The following is a 16,980-nucleotide window of genomic DNA, read 5'->3' on the forward strand; positions in this document are numbered from 1 at the left end:
ACAATTAAATCGTTGGAAATTTCTGGGGCTTCTATTCTAGTGCTACGGTTCCTGCAGGGAAACAGAGAAATTGTTCACAACTCCTCAGTGGAACTGTAGCAATATCCCACTTTATTGGCTATTGTGACCCTGGCAGCCACTGGTGGGCTCAGCACCACTTCAATTAACTTCACGTTACTTAGAAGAGTAATTCCCAGCTCATGCATCAAAATCCAGCCCCAAAAGATCTCTGCCTTGGTCTCCCCACCTCCTAGCTAATGTGATCTTTCCAAGAGAGTTAAGTACAGCACGAAGAGACAAGCCTATAGGTGGCACTCTTGTCCCGACACAACACTGAAGGACCACGAAGCGCTGGTCCTCCTTTCCGTTAGAGGAGGCTCACTCATTTCAGTGAAGAAACCCATTAGAAGCATTAACTCCACAAAGCACTTTCAGTGAACATTTTCACTTTATTGTCCCATACACTTAAAACCGGAAACCTATGTTCAAAACACCTACTTTTGAGAATACTGAAATACAAAATATTTCACAAAGAAGTTTGTTACTGGATCACAAACAGAAGTGAGACATAGAATATGCTGATGTGTGCTCCAAGTCACAAGTTTAAGAACTGTACCACTACAGAATTGTCACACAGGCTTGGAAAGTGACCATTTGACTGTTTTTAAGTATCACCTCTGCACTTCTAGTATTACACATTTACTTGGAAACTACTAGCAGTGGACAGAGAACATGGTAATTTTGACTTCAAGGTTTGTTTTGAAAGCACCATGACAACAGACTGTTCAAACTATTTCCTTCCAGAGGGAAGTCTAAACAGAGACAATTATTGCAGTTATGGCTTTTTACTGGTAATGTTTAATACCTTTGATAGGTTTGTCAATATACAAAACCAAGCAAATCAGTATTTCTTGGCAGTTGCTTCTGGAGAGCAAAACAAGCACTGCCCGTTTTAAATTTGTCCTTTTTAACTCTTATATTCTATACAAAAATCCATGTGCTTGGCCAGGCACTGACCAGCTTTCCCTCCCTCTAGATTCTGTAATACTAAACTAACTCAAACAGGCAAAACTTCTTTATTGGTCAGCAGCAAAGAAGTTCCGCCAGCTTTACACAATAAATAGATCTCTGCTTAATTGATTTTTTTTCCCAAAGGGTGACATGACTAAATGAGTTTTATCAGTGACACACGTACCACACTCCATCACCAAGACTCTAAGCTTAGCCAGAAAGAGAAAGAGGAATGAAGCAAAGGGAAAGGAATGTCTGTTCTAAAACAACTGAAGATTTATGCTGCACTCTGCTTTTCTCTTACAGATCTCAAGGAAACGTTTTCTAATGCTACCTCAAGGTTACTTCTCACACAAGCATCTTGGTTCAAAATTCAGTTTTGAACAGTATCTTTTCCTGAAAAACTGAGACATCCCTGCAGTCCGACACTTAATGATATTCCTAGCTTGTAACAACACATGTTCATCACTCTCCTCATCGCTTGCTTGATCGCTTTTCGTGCTTATCCTTTGTGTGCTGGTTCCTGCTTTGGTGCCTTGGAGGAGAGTAGCTGACTCTCCTTCTGGACTGAAGGCCGGGTGTGTATGGGTGAATTCTGCGTTTCTTTGGTTTTTCTTCTCTCCTACTTTTGTTCGGCTCAGGCTCTTTACTGTCTTCCTTTTGCTCGCGTTCTTGGTCTTGTTCTTTTTGAGACGGTAATGTGTTTTTGATGGTATTAATAAGAAATCTTTTATTTGTACCAGCAAGAGGACATTTCAACCTGTAAAGACATTTAAAAGTCATCAAAAGACAAGATAAAACCATCATGAAACAAGTCTGAGATTTTAACTTCAAATATTTTTAAGACAGGTTTGTGCTTTTGGCTTTCCTTGCATGCCACCTAGTGTAAACTCTCAGTACAGAAAGATATGCTCAAGGTAGTCTCCATTCTCCTTTTATCTCACCCTTTATAGGATGAAAATTATTCTACTTCAACACAGTGAAATCCACATGAATTTCACAGGGTAGTGTGTGCAGGGGGAAGCAGAGGATGGCGATATATTTAAGGTTGATGGTGCTTAACTTAGACATTCAGGAATCAAATATTTAGTATCATATTCTAAGTCAAATTGGAACAGTTTATAAAATGATAATCTACTAAAGTCAGCATTATGTAACAAATTGAGATATTCAGAAATTAAGATATATACTTGCATTAAGAACCCAAACAGCTGTAGCGATAAAACATACACAAGGCATACCAATTTTAACTTGTATCTGGCAACCACCAAATATTTTTTCTTTTTCTTAAACAGAAGAGATACTTATCCAACCCTTTCCCACTGTTTCCGACTTTCTCCTCTTACAGCTTATCACTTTTGCACATAGTTTATCATCTATATTTAGTATAAGTATTGTACAATAAGTATTGTACTAATAAGTATTGTATATTTCATTTATCTTGTGGTATCAGCTGTATTCCAAATTCATAAGCTCTTAAAGAATGGAATGAGAAAAAACAAGTTTGAAAATATTCCTGCAGTCAGCAGAAATCACTCTGAAGACTTGGTTTTTGGTAGGAGTCACCGTGATGTTTGTCTTCACAACATTTTTGAGTTTTGGAGAAGTTACTGATTACCCTAAAAAAGCAGAGCTGTTGGAGATCACAGTGCCACTTACTGGATCCACTATGGAGTCAATGAATCCTAACACCACAATGTTAGGATCACCTATTCTACCTGAATATTTTGTTTAAATGTAGAAACTATTCCTGACCATTTAAAAATCTTTGACACCTCTGAATAATCAGAACAACAAAGTGTAACAGAGATCACATCTGATTATTTCACATACTTCATGACTTTGAACTGGACATAGCATTTACAGTGGTGTTTTCCTTCAGGTCTGCCTACTAAGTATTACTGATAAGTTCTTTAGGGATTTAGGATAAGAACAATCATGAGAATAATTTCAGAAGTATACATTAAACAGCCACACTGTCTTATTTCCGCTAGGTATCTCATGACCTATTTCCACAGCATAGCTAGTTTTAGAGTCTTCTAAGCTTTCTGCATATAAATCTACACTGGTTTGCTCCAATCCTAGTTAAAAAAAAATCATTAAAAAATTCTAGATCTGCACCTAGTACAGATGTTTTGTAAATTAGGGAGACAGTATTTATCCATTAACTGTATTAATGAGTAAAAAAAACAAGACTAACATATGTCAGTAGAATACGGTTTCTACTTCAAGCTATATTACCTACAAACATGGTGCTGAACATGCCATGGCACAGGTTACACTCAAGACATACCACAAAACAGCCAACACTTACATTCTCGGTATGGCTTATGCCAGCACTAAACTGTTGCACCTCAACATTTCTGCCAACGAGGGCAGCTTTCTCTAGGCTGCACTCAGGCAAAAGCTATTTCACATTTGTCCCCTTCCCCTTGCTTTTTCTTAGGAGCTAATGCATTGATTAAGTAGTAAATATATAGCACCAGAATGAGACAATCTGCCCTAAATAAATTCACCTTCCTGAAGTATTTATTTCTTTCTGGCACTATGAGTGTTGTTTGAGCTATATTAAGAATGAAAACTGATAAGAAATGCAGGGCTTCAGTGTTGGCTAAGAGATGCTATTAGTTAAACCTCCTACAGTGACAAAAGCGAGCCACTGGGCTTTCACAGATCAGCAGTAAGTTATGCCACTGAAGAGAATTATTAGTCCTTGATTTTAGTGACCTCAGACTTTAACAAAGCAAATTCTGCTTTTAACTCTTAAAGGAAACAAGATGAATAGCACATGCTACATTACACATGCACAAAAGCCCATAATGTTTACATATATCCATGGTTATATGGAGCTGTGAAGATTAAAAGTGAACGATATTAATCCACTGATCTCTTTGAGAGCATTTCTAATAGTGAGAAAACCGACTCCAATGACAAGCCTTTGGCTTGCTGTAGGTCTGATCCTGCAACACTCAATTCAATGACAGTTTTGCCTTCAATATAAATTTTGAAGGGCTGGGAGGCAAGCTGAGCCTATGCAAAGTGGAACATGATACTGCTACCTAGTAAACAGGGCCACAGATCAGATTTTTAAAGCTTTTATTAAACAAAAGCATGTTAAAAAAACATTAAAGTTGAAACTGAAGTGTGCCTGAAGCAGGGTTGCAGGAGTGACCAAAGCAAGCATGCAACCTGCAATTCTTGAGCAGTCTGGTCTACAAAATTAACTCCAGCTCTGTAGCACCGTATTCACTCAGGGTTCATTTGTTACACTGCATGCTCCAAGAAGCTAAACCAAACTATTCTTACACACGGAACATTGTCCCCCTCTACAGGTAAGTCCCCCACACCCCAAAATCTCCCTCCCCACTGTGCAGTGACAAAAAGTCAACACCACATTTTGAGCAACAAAAAAAGATTAAATTCATTATTGCCACACAGGTCAAATCTTAACTCTACTTTTGATATTTTAAGGCAACTTCTGTGCAATAATACAGAATTTCCTGCCAAAACCTGTCATCAAGTATAGCACTGCAGTTCAGCTGTACACAGAAGTGTACTGTGCAAGCTCTTAACAGTGATACATGCTGACACCATTTAAGAAACCAGAATGCCATGAGCTAGTCTTTGTCTCTGCTGAGTAACTGGACGTATCAGACAGGTTTGGCACAGCCAGTCTCAGCATATGCAGCAGATCACATCTTTCCAGGGAAGATACAGTGACTGAAGGCAAAAGAAAAAAAAAAAACAACAGGCAGCTAGGGGTTGTTTTGCCAAACCAACTTATCTGGCTGTTATCCTTTCACAAGGATCTCATAAAAGAGGAAGCCTGGGAGGACACTGCAAGCTTTTATGGTCTTGGTAGCCAGATACAGCTGGCAGGACTTTGGATGGGAACCTGTACTCTGATCACAAGATTTTAACGCATTTACTCTCAATTGCTGTCTGCACTCTGTTTCTCCTCTTTACATTCAAATGAAAGAGATCTAGAGGAATCACACTGCAGTGTTTCTGCACAGTCATGCAACACCCATTCAAAGACAAGATGCAATACAGCATTTCACAGTTCTGGTGCCCTTAAACACTTCAGCCAAATCTTCATGATTTTGTATTCTGCAGTACCTCTAACACATTTGGTATTGAACAGAAAGTTGTCTATATGAATGAAAGCAATTTTAGGATTGCCTTACAAGAAATGGAGTTAAAAGTAATTCAGTGCCTCCACACTTTATCTTCTTTTTGTAATTTCATCTGCTCTTACAATGTAGAGCAGAACAACCCATCCCAAAACATCCTGTTTTCCATATCTTATTTTAGGTAAGCTTTTCAAGTAAGCCAAGAAGACTGTATTCAGTTCAGCCTTTGCTTACTTGCTACTAGCATCTTTGAAGATAAGACCTATATGTTGGAGGAAAAACAACTAAAAAAGCCTCTAGACCTTTCCCAAGAAGTAGCTTTTGTGGCATTTCAACTGCCTTTCTGAATTAAAGCAGAACAACCCCTTAAAACAGGACCTAACTTCACTGCTATAAGGAAGCTTATGAATTATGTACATAGGACCAACAAAACCACTCAAGGAAAGATGAGCTTTTAGCTTCATTTTACCTAGAAACAAAACAGAAAACCTCCAACATCCTATAGCTTTATTCCACCTGTGTCCAATACTATCTGATGAAGCAAGGATAAATCTATCTAATGATTTCAAGTGTTTTTACACTATTTGCCCACAACTTCTCACCCAGGATCCAGCTGGCCCTTCAAATGCTAACTTCCAAACAGTTGTTTTGCTGTCTTTTCTCTTCCCAGAAGTTCTAGCATCACAGCAGCATCACTGAGATTCAACCACATATTCTGCTCCCTTTTGCTCAACGTTTCTGGCATGAAGACACCTTCAGAAGAGAACCGTCCCTTCTCTTAAACCTTTTCTTGTTTGTGATTAGTTCCACAAATGCTTGACCCAGATACATCAGCAGCAGAATCAACATCATGTAGATGTCATAAGGATGTAGGAGACCTCTCACAAGAATCACTATGGCCACAGAGTACATACAAAAGGAGCACTGCAGGAACTAGAAATGCTGCAGTGCTGAGAACAAGAATCTTGAGGAGATACAAGGAACAAGTTAACACTCAAGAGCCAATAATGCAAAACCTACAAATGTGAATACCCAGTATTTCTTGGATTAATTTGCCAAGGATCTAGATACTACCAACCTGAGCAGTTCTGAGAGCATGGTGGCCAGACAGACAAGATTCTTAACCAGCTCAGACTTTAATACTGACAGATGCTCCATGGCCAGAGAGTCTCAGATAACTTCCCCTCTCACATAAGCTCTTTTCCATTATCACCAACAACCTCCCTGCTGGGGACAAGCCTTTATTCTACTAACATCTAACCCCTACAGGTTGTAGCACCTACCAATGTTATCCACAGCACTTATAAGACAATGTAACACTAAAGTAAAGCAATTCCAAACTGGAATAAATATTAGCAACGCTGGCCCATATTTAAAGGTGAGTCTTTGTATCAGAGACTGTGGACTACAGGATGACTGCTTGGTACATTTTTCCTATACCTGTCAGCTATGCTAGCTTGATGCCTGCAGTTTAGGCTTAAATAGCAGCTGACTATCCATCTCACATGAGGACACAGCAAAAAGTTAAGTAGGTGTGCTTGGGGAACCTTCTTCAAACAGAGCACTTGAACTATGGAGAACTTACCACTCTGGACAGCAACAGAGCAGTGCCTTGAACCTGAAAGCAGTCCCAAAACAGTGTTCAGAGGCTTGTGGACTAAGCTTTCGCTGCAATCAGCACCCACCAGGAGACACTACTCCTTTGTAATGGCATGCACAATATAGATCCCCCCAGGAATGCCACCTCCCCACACACCGCCCTTTAACCAATTCCTGTCAAATGCCACTGACTCCAGAAATGCATTTCCCAGTATTCACCAGGTGCTGGAGAGCAACATAAACTGGAATCAGAGAAGTATGAGCAGTAGCAGCCTCTGCTTCTCCTTACCCAAAGACAGGTGGCAGAACAAATCTTTTCTTCATAGGCAGAGTGGCTTCAACTATCCAGTATCAATGCAGGACTGATGGCCTTAAACTAGATGTCTCCAGGGTTTGTGCATCTCTTCTTCAGGACTCCTCTGACAAAGGGCTGAGGAAATCCCAGAAGTCCTCATGAAACACACCTGTAAGCATTTTGAGTTTGGCAAGGAAGGAAGGTTTTGCGTTTTACCTGCTAAGACCATGCTTTTAGACACGCTGGTGATGACATATGGTCACATACACCAGTTGTACACTAGCCTATGCCAGACTCTATGGCAGCAGATCTGTGACAAACGGGATTACTGCCATTCTAAGGACAAATTTAGGGAGGCAAAAGTCCCTGGAGAAGCATCATTAAAAAAAAACCCAAACAACCCCACCATGTCAGTGCAGGATATCCTGAGCTGCAGACTGCCCAAAGCTGAGATTGCACCTTGAGGAAGTACTGCTACCTTACTGTACTTTTCTTGCTGCATTTCCTAGGCACCAGGTATCGACTGCCAAAGGAGACAGGCACTGCAGAGACTGATCCTTTGTTTCACCCAGTATAGCTATCTTCATGTTCCTCTGCAGTTGCAAGAATCCTTACTTCAACAGTTTCAGTTTAGGGTATCACCACACCAGCCCTTACGTCAACAGTCTTCCTCTGCCTGAAGCCTTCTTAACTATCCTCTCTTCCACCTTTCATGCAAGCCTGGCATAGCCAGACATTATTTCACTCTAGTGGAATCTGCAGCTGTTCTGAAGAACAGGTCACCCTTATCTATCCCCTCTGGCAGGTCTTGGGCATCAGACTTTAGTAAACTGCGTGCTACCCCAAGCTGATCATCATAGCCAGCTGAGCAGGACTATTTTACAGATAAGGAATAACAAGCAGCCAGGAACAGAAGCCTATACATAGTCCTGGCAGGTATTCCAGACTGCACAAGGGGCAGGCAGCACAGTTGCACAGTGACACTTGGCTATCTCCCAACAGAAATCTTTAGTCTCCATGCCTGGAATTAACTTGCAAACTCACAGTAACTGGATGCATGCAACACTTCACTGCTGATTCTCAGCACTGGTTTACCTGGCCATCTGGCAAGGCTGACAGCAAAAGCATGCTGTGTCAGTATAGCGACAGCCACCCTAGGGAATTAAATCAATTGAACTACTTTAATAAAAAGGATATAAACACTAGCAGAAATACTGGGTAAAATACACGAAAACACCCCAAAACGTGTTTAGAAAACATAAAAGATTCACTTTTTTTTTTTCAGCAGGACACTATTTTGATGTCTTCAGAGCTACCAAAACAAACATAACCAAGAATCCAGCTAAGAACTTGATTAACAGTGCAGGCTTATCTCAGGTTGGTGAAGAAAGCCAAACTGTATCTACAAATGAGATTAAGTCAACTGGTGCACTACTTGCATGGTCATCCCTAGATCAAATAGTTTCTTATCAAAGTTATATACACTACTTTAGAGATGAATGACCCTTCTCAGCATGTTATTACCTCTTTAATTATAATTACATTCCATGATAATCTAGCTGTAAAAACTGAAATACTGCACTGAAGAATTAATACTGAATTTCACTTAAGATTTAAATACTGTGATTCTTTTCTGACTGGCTATACAAATTAGCCCCTGGGTTACTGGAATATACTTTGAGTTCATTTTTTGCTGCAGTTTACATGTGAATTTTCTGCTAGAGGATGATTTCTTATTTTCACTGTATTAATGGTTTAGATTTCTTTGTTAGGTTGTGAATTCAGGCTAAAATTCCTTTAACTTAAACAGAATGTAACCCAGTAAAATGTGGCCAGTATGTGCATGCACACTGAAGCTACTCGGTATTTTCAAGACTCACAAGGTTCCAATCTCAACATCACAATTCCATCAATTATACAGAAATGCTATTATAGAAGCTATTCCCAGTTTTCCAGTTGCTTTGACTTCAACATATTCAGACAAGCAATTTAATGCAAGCAGAATTTACTTGAACTTCCTTCTTATCTGGACTCAAATTTTTGCCCAGACAAACTAATACCTGGATGAAGACAAATTATTTAAATATGAAGCACATTAAAGGTAAGAGACTTCTATCACATGTTAAATGTAAGACTTATTTTGGCATCGATCATAGCATTCATTTCCTCTTGGCACAACTTACCAACCCATAGCTCCCATTGTCTCAGCTCTGGTTCTCCCACGTTTTGCCTCTTTAAGTAACTCTTCCACAGCCTTCCTAAATATGAGGAGAAAAAAAAGTCACCACTTGCACAACACAAGCACTTGCCACTTTATGTACTTAGGTAAATAAATTGGATAGCTGTTTCATGGAAATGAAGAAAGAAATAAAGAGGCTACCAAAACAATCTTGATTTTTATTAAGATAATTCACATTCCTATGCGCCAAAATGAAAAGAAACGTTCTAAGATATTAAAAGCGATTAAAACTGTTGCAAATACAATAGTTGCAACACTAACTGAAGAACAGAAATAAAAGTGTACAAAATTGATGTCCTACACTGAAAAGCAAGTCCCTGTCACTTCACTTTAGGAATGCTCTTCCCTGCTGTCACTTCACATAGGTTTCTCCTGAAGTCTCTCAACCACAGCAGACCTGTTTTGAGCACAGTTCACCACCACCAGTAGAACAGCAAGCAGCCAGATGATAATCAAATCACTGCAACTATCAGCTCTCAAACTGCAGTAGCTTCATGTAAAAGTGGAAGAAAAGAGACCATCATTGTGACTACGATCCACCACTACCCAAAACAACCAACCTTTACATTCAGTACCTTCTAAAACAAACTGGCCAGGCTAGCACTATAGCAATTAGGTAACTATGCTCACATAAAAAGTCATCAGATTCTAAATTATGCAAATTATAGAGAACTCCTGCAATATCAGTCTTTCAGCTCTCTTTACAAATCAATTTCAACTGCTTTACAGTACATGCTTGAAGTTAATGGGAAAACCAATGAATGGATAATGTGAGCCATTTATTTTATAAATTGAATGCATAAACTAACAATTTGGTTAGTTAACTGTAAGCAACTATTTATCTTAACCAAAGTATCTGAGACCTTTTTTTCCTCTGGTTATATCAAAGATCAGACTGACTTGGCATCCATCTTAGTAGCCTTATAAGTTGACACCCTCCTTTGTAATCAAACACTGTTTCCTAATATTGGTCTTTCAACATCACTCTTACTCACTGCACCTTTACAAAGCCCTTTCGACTTGCACAGACAAATGAAAGAAACCAAGCTCAGATCCTCTTTGAAAGAATGTGTTTCCACTCACTGAACTTATACCCTCTACAGAAGCAAGCCAAAAGCTTAAAAGCTATGCAAACAAGGTTTTTACATTTGCTTTTAGAGGCCTCTTGGGACTCTGCATTCTTTGTTCTCTTCATTTTTACAGCTTGGTTATAATACAAACAGCCCTGTGGCTGCCAGCTTCAACTCCAACAGTGGCAGCATGAGCAAAGGGAATGCAGCACGCAGCTTTCACATGAGAGCCACCCAAAGACCATGGGACTGATAGGAGGGAAAATTAGGGTCAGAGACATATTTAAGAACATTTTCATCATTCTGGCATGTTTTATAGCAAATACCACTTAAAACTTGCTGTGGCAATCCTTTTTGAGCAGTCAAGCTTAGCTGCAGAATTACAGTAACACAAAGGTACAAGCAATGGTATTTTTATCTTCCAGAGCATGTTCCCAAGACCTAGTTACATTTCGGAGGGATTACACTTTTTCCTCTATATTCTAAGGTTACAGGCAAAGCTCCTGTTAAATAAATCCTAACCACCTGCACCACAAATGAATGTGCCCAAAGAACAGGAAAATGTTTAAGGCTCTGAAGTCAGGCAATACCGGAGATATTTACTATTCCTCACTCAGGGAAAGAGCTTCAGTTTTTTTTTCTTTTTCCCCAAAAGATCAAACAGGCTGAAAAATTAACAATTGGTAATAAAGAGTTATGTCTGATACAGTTACAGGCAATGAAAACACCATGTCATTACAAAGACCACCCAATGCTTGAAACTACAGACCACTCTGCTAGCAGAAGACACATCATGCTGGATCTGATGGCTGAGAGGCCAGGCAGCCACAGCTCTATACCCAGGTCCAACCAGCAGCAAGGTTGAAAATCTATTCCCAGCAGGCAAAGTGTAGACAAGTGAACCAATCAGCAGCCTATTCACACACAAACACACCTCACGATTCCCTTATTCCTCTATTTTCCCCACTGTTGCTTCTCTGCAGGTCACCTGAACCTACCCCTTTCCCCACCTTTGGTTCCTCCCCTGCACATCCCATAAAAAGCCACAGGCAACCTCAAAATGCTGTTCTCACACATCCCATAATGCGTCACACAACCTGAGGCAGCAACACCCATAAGTCTCAAAGGCACCCCAGCATTGACTCATCTTGATGGGTGTCATGCCTGGAAGCTGAGGCTGGCTCCTGGAGTCAGTCCTAGGAGAGACCTAGAGAAGACATTCATTCCTCCTCGTCTTTACTGTGGGGCTCCCATCTGCCACTGTGCCCTGTGCTCCTCTGGGCTTGTGAAGATGAACTTCTGATGGGCTGGTGGCTCTCAGGATGGGCTTGGGAGCAGTCAGGGGTGGGTATTATTTGGGATCCCACATCCGCCATGGTCTTTCTTTAGTCACCACAGAATGGCTTGAGTTGGAAGGGTTCTTAAAGACTGCTTAGTTGCAACTCCCCTGCCACAGGCAGGGACACCTTTCACTAGACCAGGCTGCTCCAAGCCCCATCCAAATTGGCCTTGAACACTGCCACAGATGGGGCAGCCACAACTTTTCTGGGCAACCTGTGCCAGTGCCTCACCACCCTCACAGTAAGCATTTCTTCCTAATATCTAACATAAATCTACCATTTTCAGTTTGAAGCCATTCCCCCTTGACCTGTCCCTACATGCCCTTGTAAAAAGTCCCTCTCCTCTGTGGACATGCCTGGCAGCTTCCAGCACATAACCTAACAAACTGCCATCTCCACCCATGCCATCTTCTCATGTATCTACTGGAATTGCTTCACAGCACACAATTGGCTACGGAAGTACACAGACCTGGAGCAGGAGGGCAGCCTTCATATTCAACACCTCCCAAAGTCAGAGAAGGGTCATCTTTATTACACATTTTCATGAAAGACCTTCATAGCATTAATAACTGCTTGCAGTCTACACCATTACTATTCAATTCAAAGGCCAGGCTGCTCGGCTACTGCAATCCCCAAAAATCACACTTATACCTACTTCCTGAGGCACTCTAGGTCCTAACAGCAAGCTGCAAGCCCAGGAAGGAAAACAGCAGGGTTTTTTAATCAGTTTTCTTAAAGTAGTTTTATGCTGACTACACAACTTCTTTTCAACCATGCATGGGACTGGAAATAGAAGTGATGTTGGTATTCTGATTACATCTGAATAATTAATCTCAAGACCTTCAGTCAAGTAAAGGACTGAAAATACCGCCTTTCACAATAAAGGAATGGTAATGAAGGCCAGTGTTATCTATAATTAACTCCTGTGAGCTGATTTGGCCTATCTGTCAAAAATACAGCCTAACCCACAATATTAAGAGCAAGAATGGGAAAAAAATGGACAAATATGCCACAAACTTGCTAACACTTGTTCAAGGGCAAAGACACACCACACTGGGCATGTGAATGCTCTCATTCTCTGTCGATCAGGTTTCTACCTACTTAAACATTCTATTTGTCAGTTCCATGAATTCTATTTGCAGCACATTTCTGTGCTGATATTCTGACCAGCTTGAGTAGTGAATATACCACTCCATTTAAGACTCTGATTTTAATTTGCAGACCACTTTTTTTTTTGGCCATGAATATGAGAAAGAATGGCATACCAAATCCTGAAACTTTGATTTTAACTGTTAAAAACAATAGTAAGAACTATCAATTAATGTCTCCAAGGCACAAAGCTTGCTTGCTGGAAAGTGTAATTGGGATGCCTGTGCAGCAAAAATATTAGACTACAGATTCTCAGCTACAGTCCTCTTGTTACAGAATTAAAGCAATCCTCGTGATTCAGAACAGCATCTCCTTAGGAAACACTTAATTCCAAGTAAATGGTGCTCCAAACAAGCTTGGTAGGCACCTCTAATAAAGTATGGTATCCAAGGTTATGAAATATTTATAGTTGTTGAAAGAATGGATTATAGAAGGATTTAGACACATAGTGTAACAAAGCTACTTTTACATTCACAGAGAAATGACATATTTGCTGGCTTCAAACACACAAAACCACCATGAAAATTTAGGAAAGAGACAGGGAAGAAACAAGTTAGTTTTTTTTTTTTTTTTAGGTAGGGATATAAAGTATTATCCCTGTAATGTCTCAATGGATATTTACTTGAAATAAACTAGGAAAAGGACATGCACTTGCTTGCAAGGGAAACAAACTAAACAGTTCCTAGTAGCTGATTGTAACCTTCCCCCCCCCCCCCCATTCTTGGGTCCTATCTTCACAATAACATTAATTATGTATTAACAGAATTTAGCCTAGAATTTTCTTAGAATCACACGGTATCTCAAGACTCTGGGCCTTCACTGATGTACCGGTATGTTCACAGGAAAAAACAATCAGTTCATACTTCTAGCAAAGGTTACTGCGTGAAATGGAGCAGAGGAAGTAAGTAAGTCAGCAGAATGTAGCAAATATTACTATTTCACACACCTGTGGTATTTACAGCATTTACAGTTTGAAAACCCAGAGTATGGAACAGTCACATGGTAACTTGTGAGTCAGTATTCAGCTTTGGTAGCAACTATCACTTCCTATTAAAGTGAGAAAAACATCAAACACAAGGTCAAGCAAGAGTCAGACACAGTGAAACTGAAAAATAACAGCAGGAAAATGTGTCAGTAAGGACAAAATAGAACAAGCAAGATGACAAGACCTCTCCTTAGATAACAACAAAGAAATAGGACTTATTTGTCTTAACAGATCACTATTTGGAATGCTGGGGCACAAAATTTGCTTCAGACCTGAGAAAACATGCACAAAAAAATTTATACTTCTTTTTCTGCCATGGTAAATAAAATAAACCCCTTACATCTGTTAGTTAAGACCTGCACATGCAAGACAAGCATAAATTCAGAGACAGACTACTGAAAATATTCCAAATAAGCCCATTTTTAAACACTCAAAATATACCTAAAATAGTTAACACTGTGTCTGGAGAAGAGAAATGCCATTATTTGTATGCAAAAGCCATACTACCAAAAGCCTAAAAATTATAAACCTTAACTACCACCACTGTACTACTCACAGGAGAGTATGGTCAACAGGTCACTGAATATGAAACTAAGGAGTAGTCTGTAAAACCAAAGGATAAAAAGGTCTGTATTAAACTCCTGAAGATTGGGTAAGGAAGCATATTTGGAGTAAGAAATATCCAAGCATGACATCTACATGCATACAACACAAGCTGAATTCAGGGTGCTACTAGCAAAGTGAGCTGTTACGAAAGCTGATGGTAGAAAACGTAACTGATCATAGAATGGTTTGGGTTGGAAGGGACCTTAAAGACCACCTAGCTCCAACCACCCTGCCATGGGCAGGGACATCTTCCACCAGACTAGATTGCCCAAAGCCCTATCCCATAATAGGAGGATCCAGCCCAGAAAGTGATAATCAATTATTGTACAATAATTTGTACAATAAATTGTACTTATACAATAATTTGCACAATAATTTGTTTGTGTTCAGAGACAGATGGCAGCATGGATCGAAGACACTGGACAGCTAAACTCTACTGTGTACCACATGATAAGTAATACTGAGCTTCATCTTCACTATCTACCATAATGCCACAGCAAAGGAATAGCAAACCCCAATTCCAACTGAAGCTATGAGGCTGGATAAAACTTTGAATCTGGTTCCTGGGAAGGAGAGCATCAGAACAAGACTGGAGCAGGCAGCCACAGTGACTGACTGGCTATACCCTGAACTGCCTGGGGGACCTCAAGTCCCAAGCACAGTCACAGCAGTCAGAAGACAGGCAGCAAGAAAGAACAGCGAGACGGTTTCAACTTGCTATGAATGAAAAAGGTTTAAGTGTGGAATGCCACTAATAAAAATAACATTCATGCATATAAAGAAAGAAACTTTTAAGTGATGATCTGAGAGCAGAAGTAGCTTACTAAGAATTAAAGGCCTCTTAGACAGCATTATGCACTTGAGGCCTTCCACCACTGCAGTGCTATCAATTTTGGCTCGTTTAAAATACTTTACAGATATAAGCAGAGAGAAGTTATTTCCTATAAGCACTCTCAGACATAGTTTCTTTAAGGTTAAGGGAGAGACCCATGAGGAGAACAGTTCAGAAAGCTTCTAGTCACCAAGTCACTGTAATGGGTTTTTTAAACATCCATAATAAAATTGCAGTCACAAAGAAGCATGTTTAAAAAAAATAAATTCCAATAACTACAAATAAGATTATTACTCCAAAATTTGTGATATAAACACCTAAAGTCTACTCCTTAAAGCAAAAGTAAGAGGCCTGCTGTGACTGAGATTCCAAATACAGAAATCTACGTTTAAACCCTAAGCGTTTGCTTGGAAATACAGTAACTCAGTATGTACAGAGAGGTGCATCTTCTCATACCAAGAAAACACACAGCAGAAAGCAATTTTATTATTTTGTGGAAAATAACTGCCAAACACTTTGTATTATTCCATACAAGGAATAGAACAATTTTAACAGTTAGTCAACAGCCAGATCTCCAGTACTGAACCTTGAAATTTGTAAGAAAACAAAGTCTGGGCTTTATTTATTTTACCATTTACAAGAAAATAAAGTTTGGGTTTTATTTATTTCACCAAGTATCACCAAATGATAACTGATGAAAGATGAGCCAGCTAAGCCTTCTCAAGCTTGTTTCTAAATGGTACGTGCATGCCTCACAAGAACAACTGTTTTTTGTAATGGATTTCCTCCTGATGCACGAAGATTTGGCTAATTTTCTACTGCAGCTCCCCCAGCGAGGCCTCCAAGGGTTTGTCGTGAGGACTCGGAGCAGCTCGGCTACAGGGGCGCACCCCCTGGCGCGCACCCACCGCTACCCAGGGGCCGGGGCGATGTAGGTCAGAGCAAAGCCGAGCTCGAGGTCTCCTCCCAGCCGTGGGCCAGCAGCCGCCTCCCGCCCCGAGAGCCGGGCCGGGCGCCGGGAGGGGCCGTCCCAAGGCCGCAGCCAGCTCGGAGCACACCGGCAAACTGCGCAGAGCCCCGGGGCCCGCTCTAGACCACCACCGCCTAGGCCCTGCGGGGCAGAAGATCAGGCCGGGCCCTGTTCGGGTGAGAAATCCCGCTGAGGCCGAGAACTCCGGCAGCCGCTCAGCGGTCCCCACCGCAGCCGCTCGCCCCTCACCTCTCCAGGTCTGGGTCCTCCTCCATGTCGGCGCCCACTTTCCCCGCTACGGCCCAGCTCCTTAAGCGAATGCCAACGCCATTCCCCCTTCGCAGACCAGAGCGACAGGGGCAGGCGCAGAGGACGGTGAGGACCCCGGCGGGGAGGAGTCAGGGCGGGGCGAGCCGGGCCGCCGCCACACCCGCAAGGTACCTACGGCCACAGGCGGTCGCGACCGGCTTCTCAGGAGGGGAGAGCGGTGTCCCAGCGGGCCCTGTGGGCTCCTGCCCGCCCTGCTGCATGCCAGCGGGACGCACCGGACACCTCCTTCCCGGCGGCAGGAGCGATGCGGGCCCCGCACCAGGAGAAGCCGGTGTGGGGCGTTTACCGCTCGGTCGTCCGTGTCTGAGTGGAGACGGGCGGGAGTGGGCTCGGCGGCAGCTCCCGGGGAGGCGGGAGTGGGGCTGCGCCTCCTGTCAGCGGCGGAGTCCCCAGGGACTTGGCATTCAGCGGGGCCGCAGGA

At 41.5% G+C, this 16,980-nt stretch overlaps 1 protein-coding gene across 3 annotated transcripts; it reads right to left on the reverse strand.

Annotated features, from left to right (window-relative positions):
- Nucleotides 1–429: 429 nt before the first annotated feature.
- POLR1D (RNA polymerase I and III subunit D) lies at nt 430–16,601 on the reverse strand. 3 transcript variants are annotated; one of them, XM_057399554.1, is made up of 3 exons: nt 16,479–16,601; nt 9,222–9,296; nt 430–1,771 (listed from the first exon to the last, which is right to left on the reverse strand). In XM_057399554.1, the coding sequence occupies exons 1-3, from the start codon at nt 16,502–16,504 to the stop codon at nt 1,486–1,488; spliced, it is 387 nt and encodes a 128-aa protein (XP_057255537.1). In that variant the 5' UTR covers nt 16,505–16,601; the 3' UTR covers nt 430–1,485. The 3 variants fall into 3 exon arrangements, with proteins under 3 accessions (XP_057255537.1, XP_057255538.1, XP_057255539.1); XM_057399555.1 differs by having other exon boundaries at nt 9,222–9,292; nt 16,479–16,584; XM_057399556.1 differs by lacking the exon at nt 16,479–16,601 and adding an exon at nt 16,003–16,020.
- Between the last annotated feature and the right edge of the window lie 379 nt (nt 16,602–16,980).

The sequence above is a fragment of the Pezoporus wallicus genome, unplaced genomic scaffold (genome assembly GCF_028554395.1).
Source record: "Pezoporus wallicus isolate ANWC-B61680 ecotype Strahan unplaced genomic scaffold, APGP_CSIRO_Pwel_v1 scaffold_6446, whole genome shotgun sequence".
Lineage (NCBI taxonomy): Eukaryota > Metazoa > Chordata > Aves > Psittaciformes > Psittacidae > Pezoporus > Pezoporus wallicus.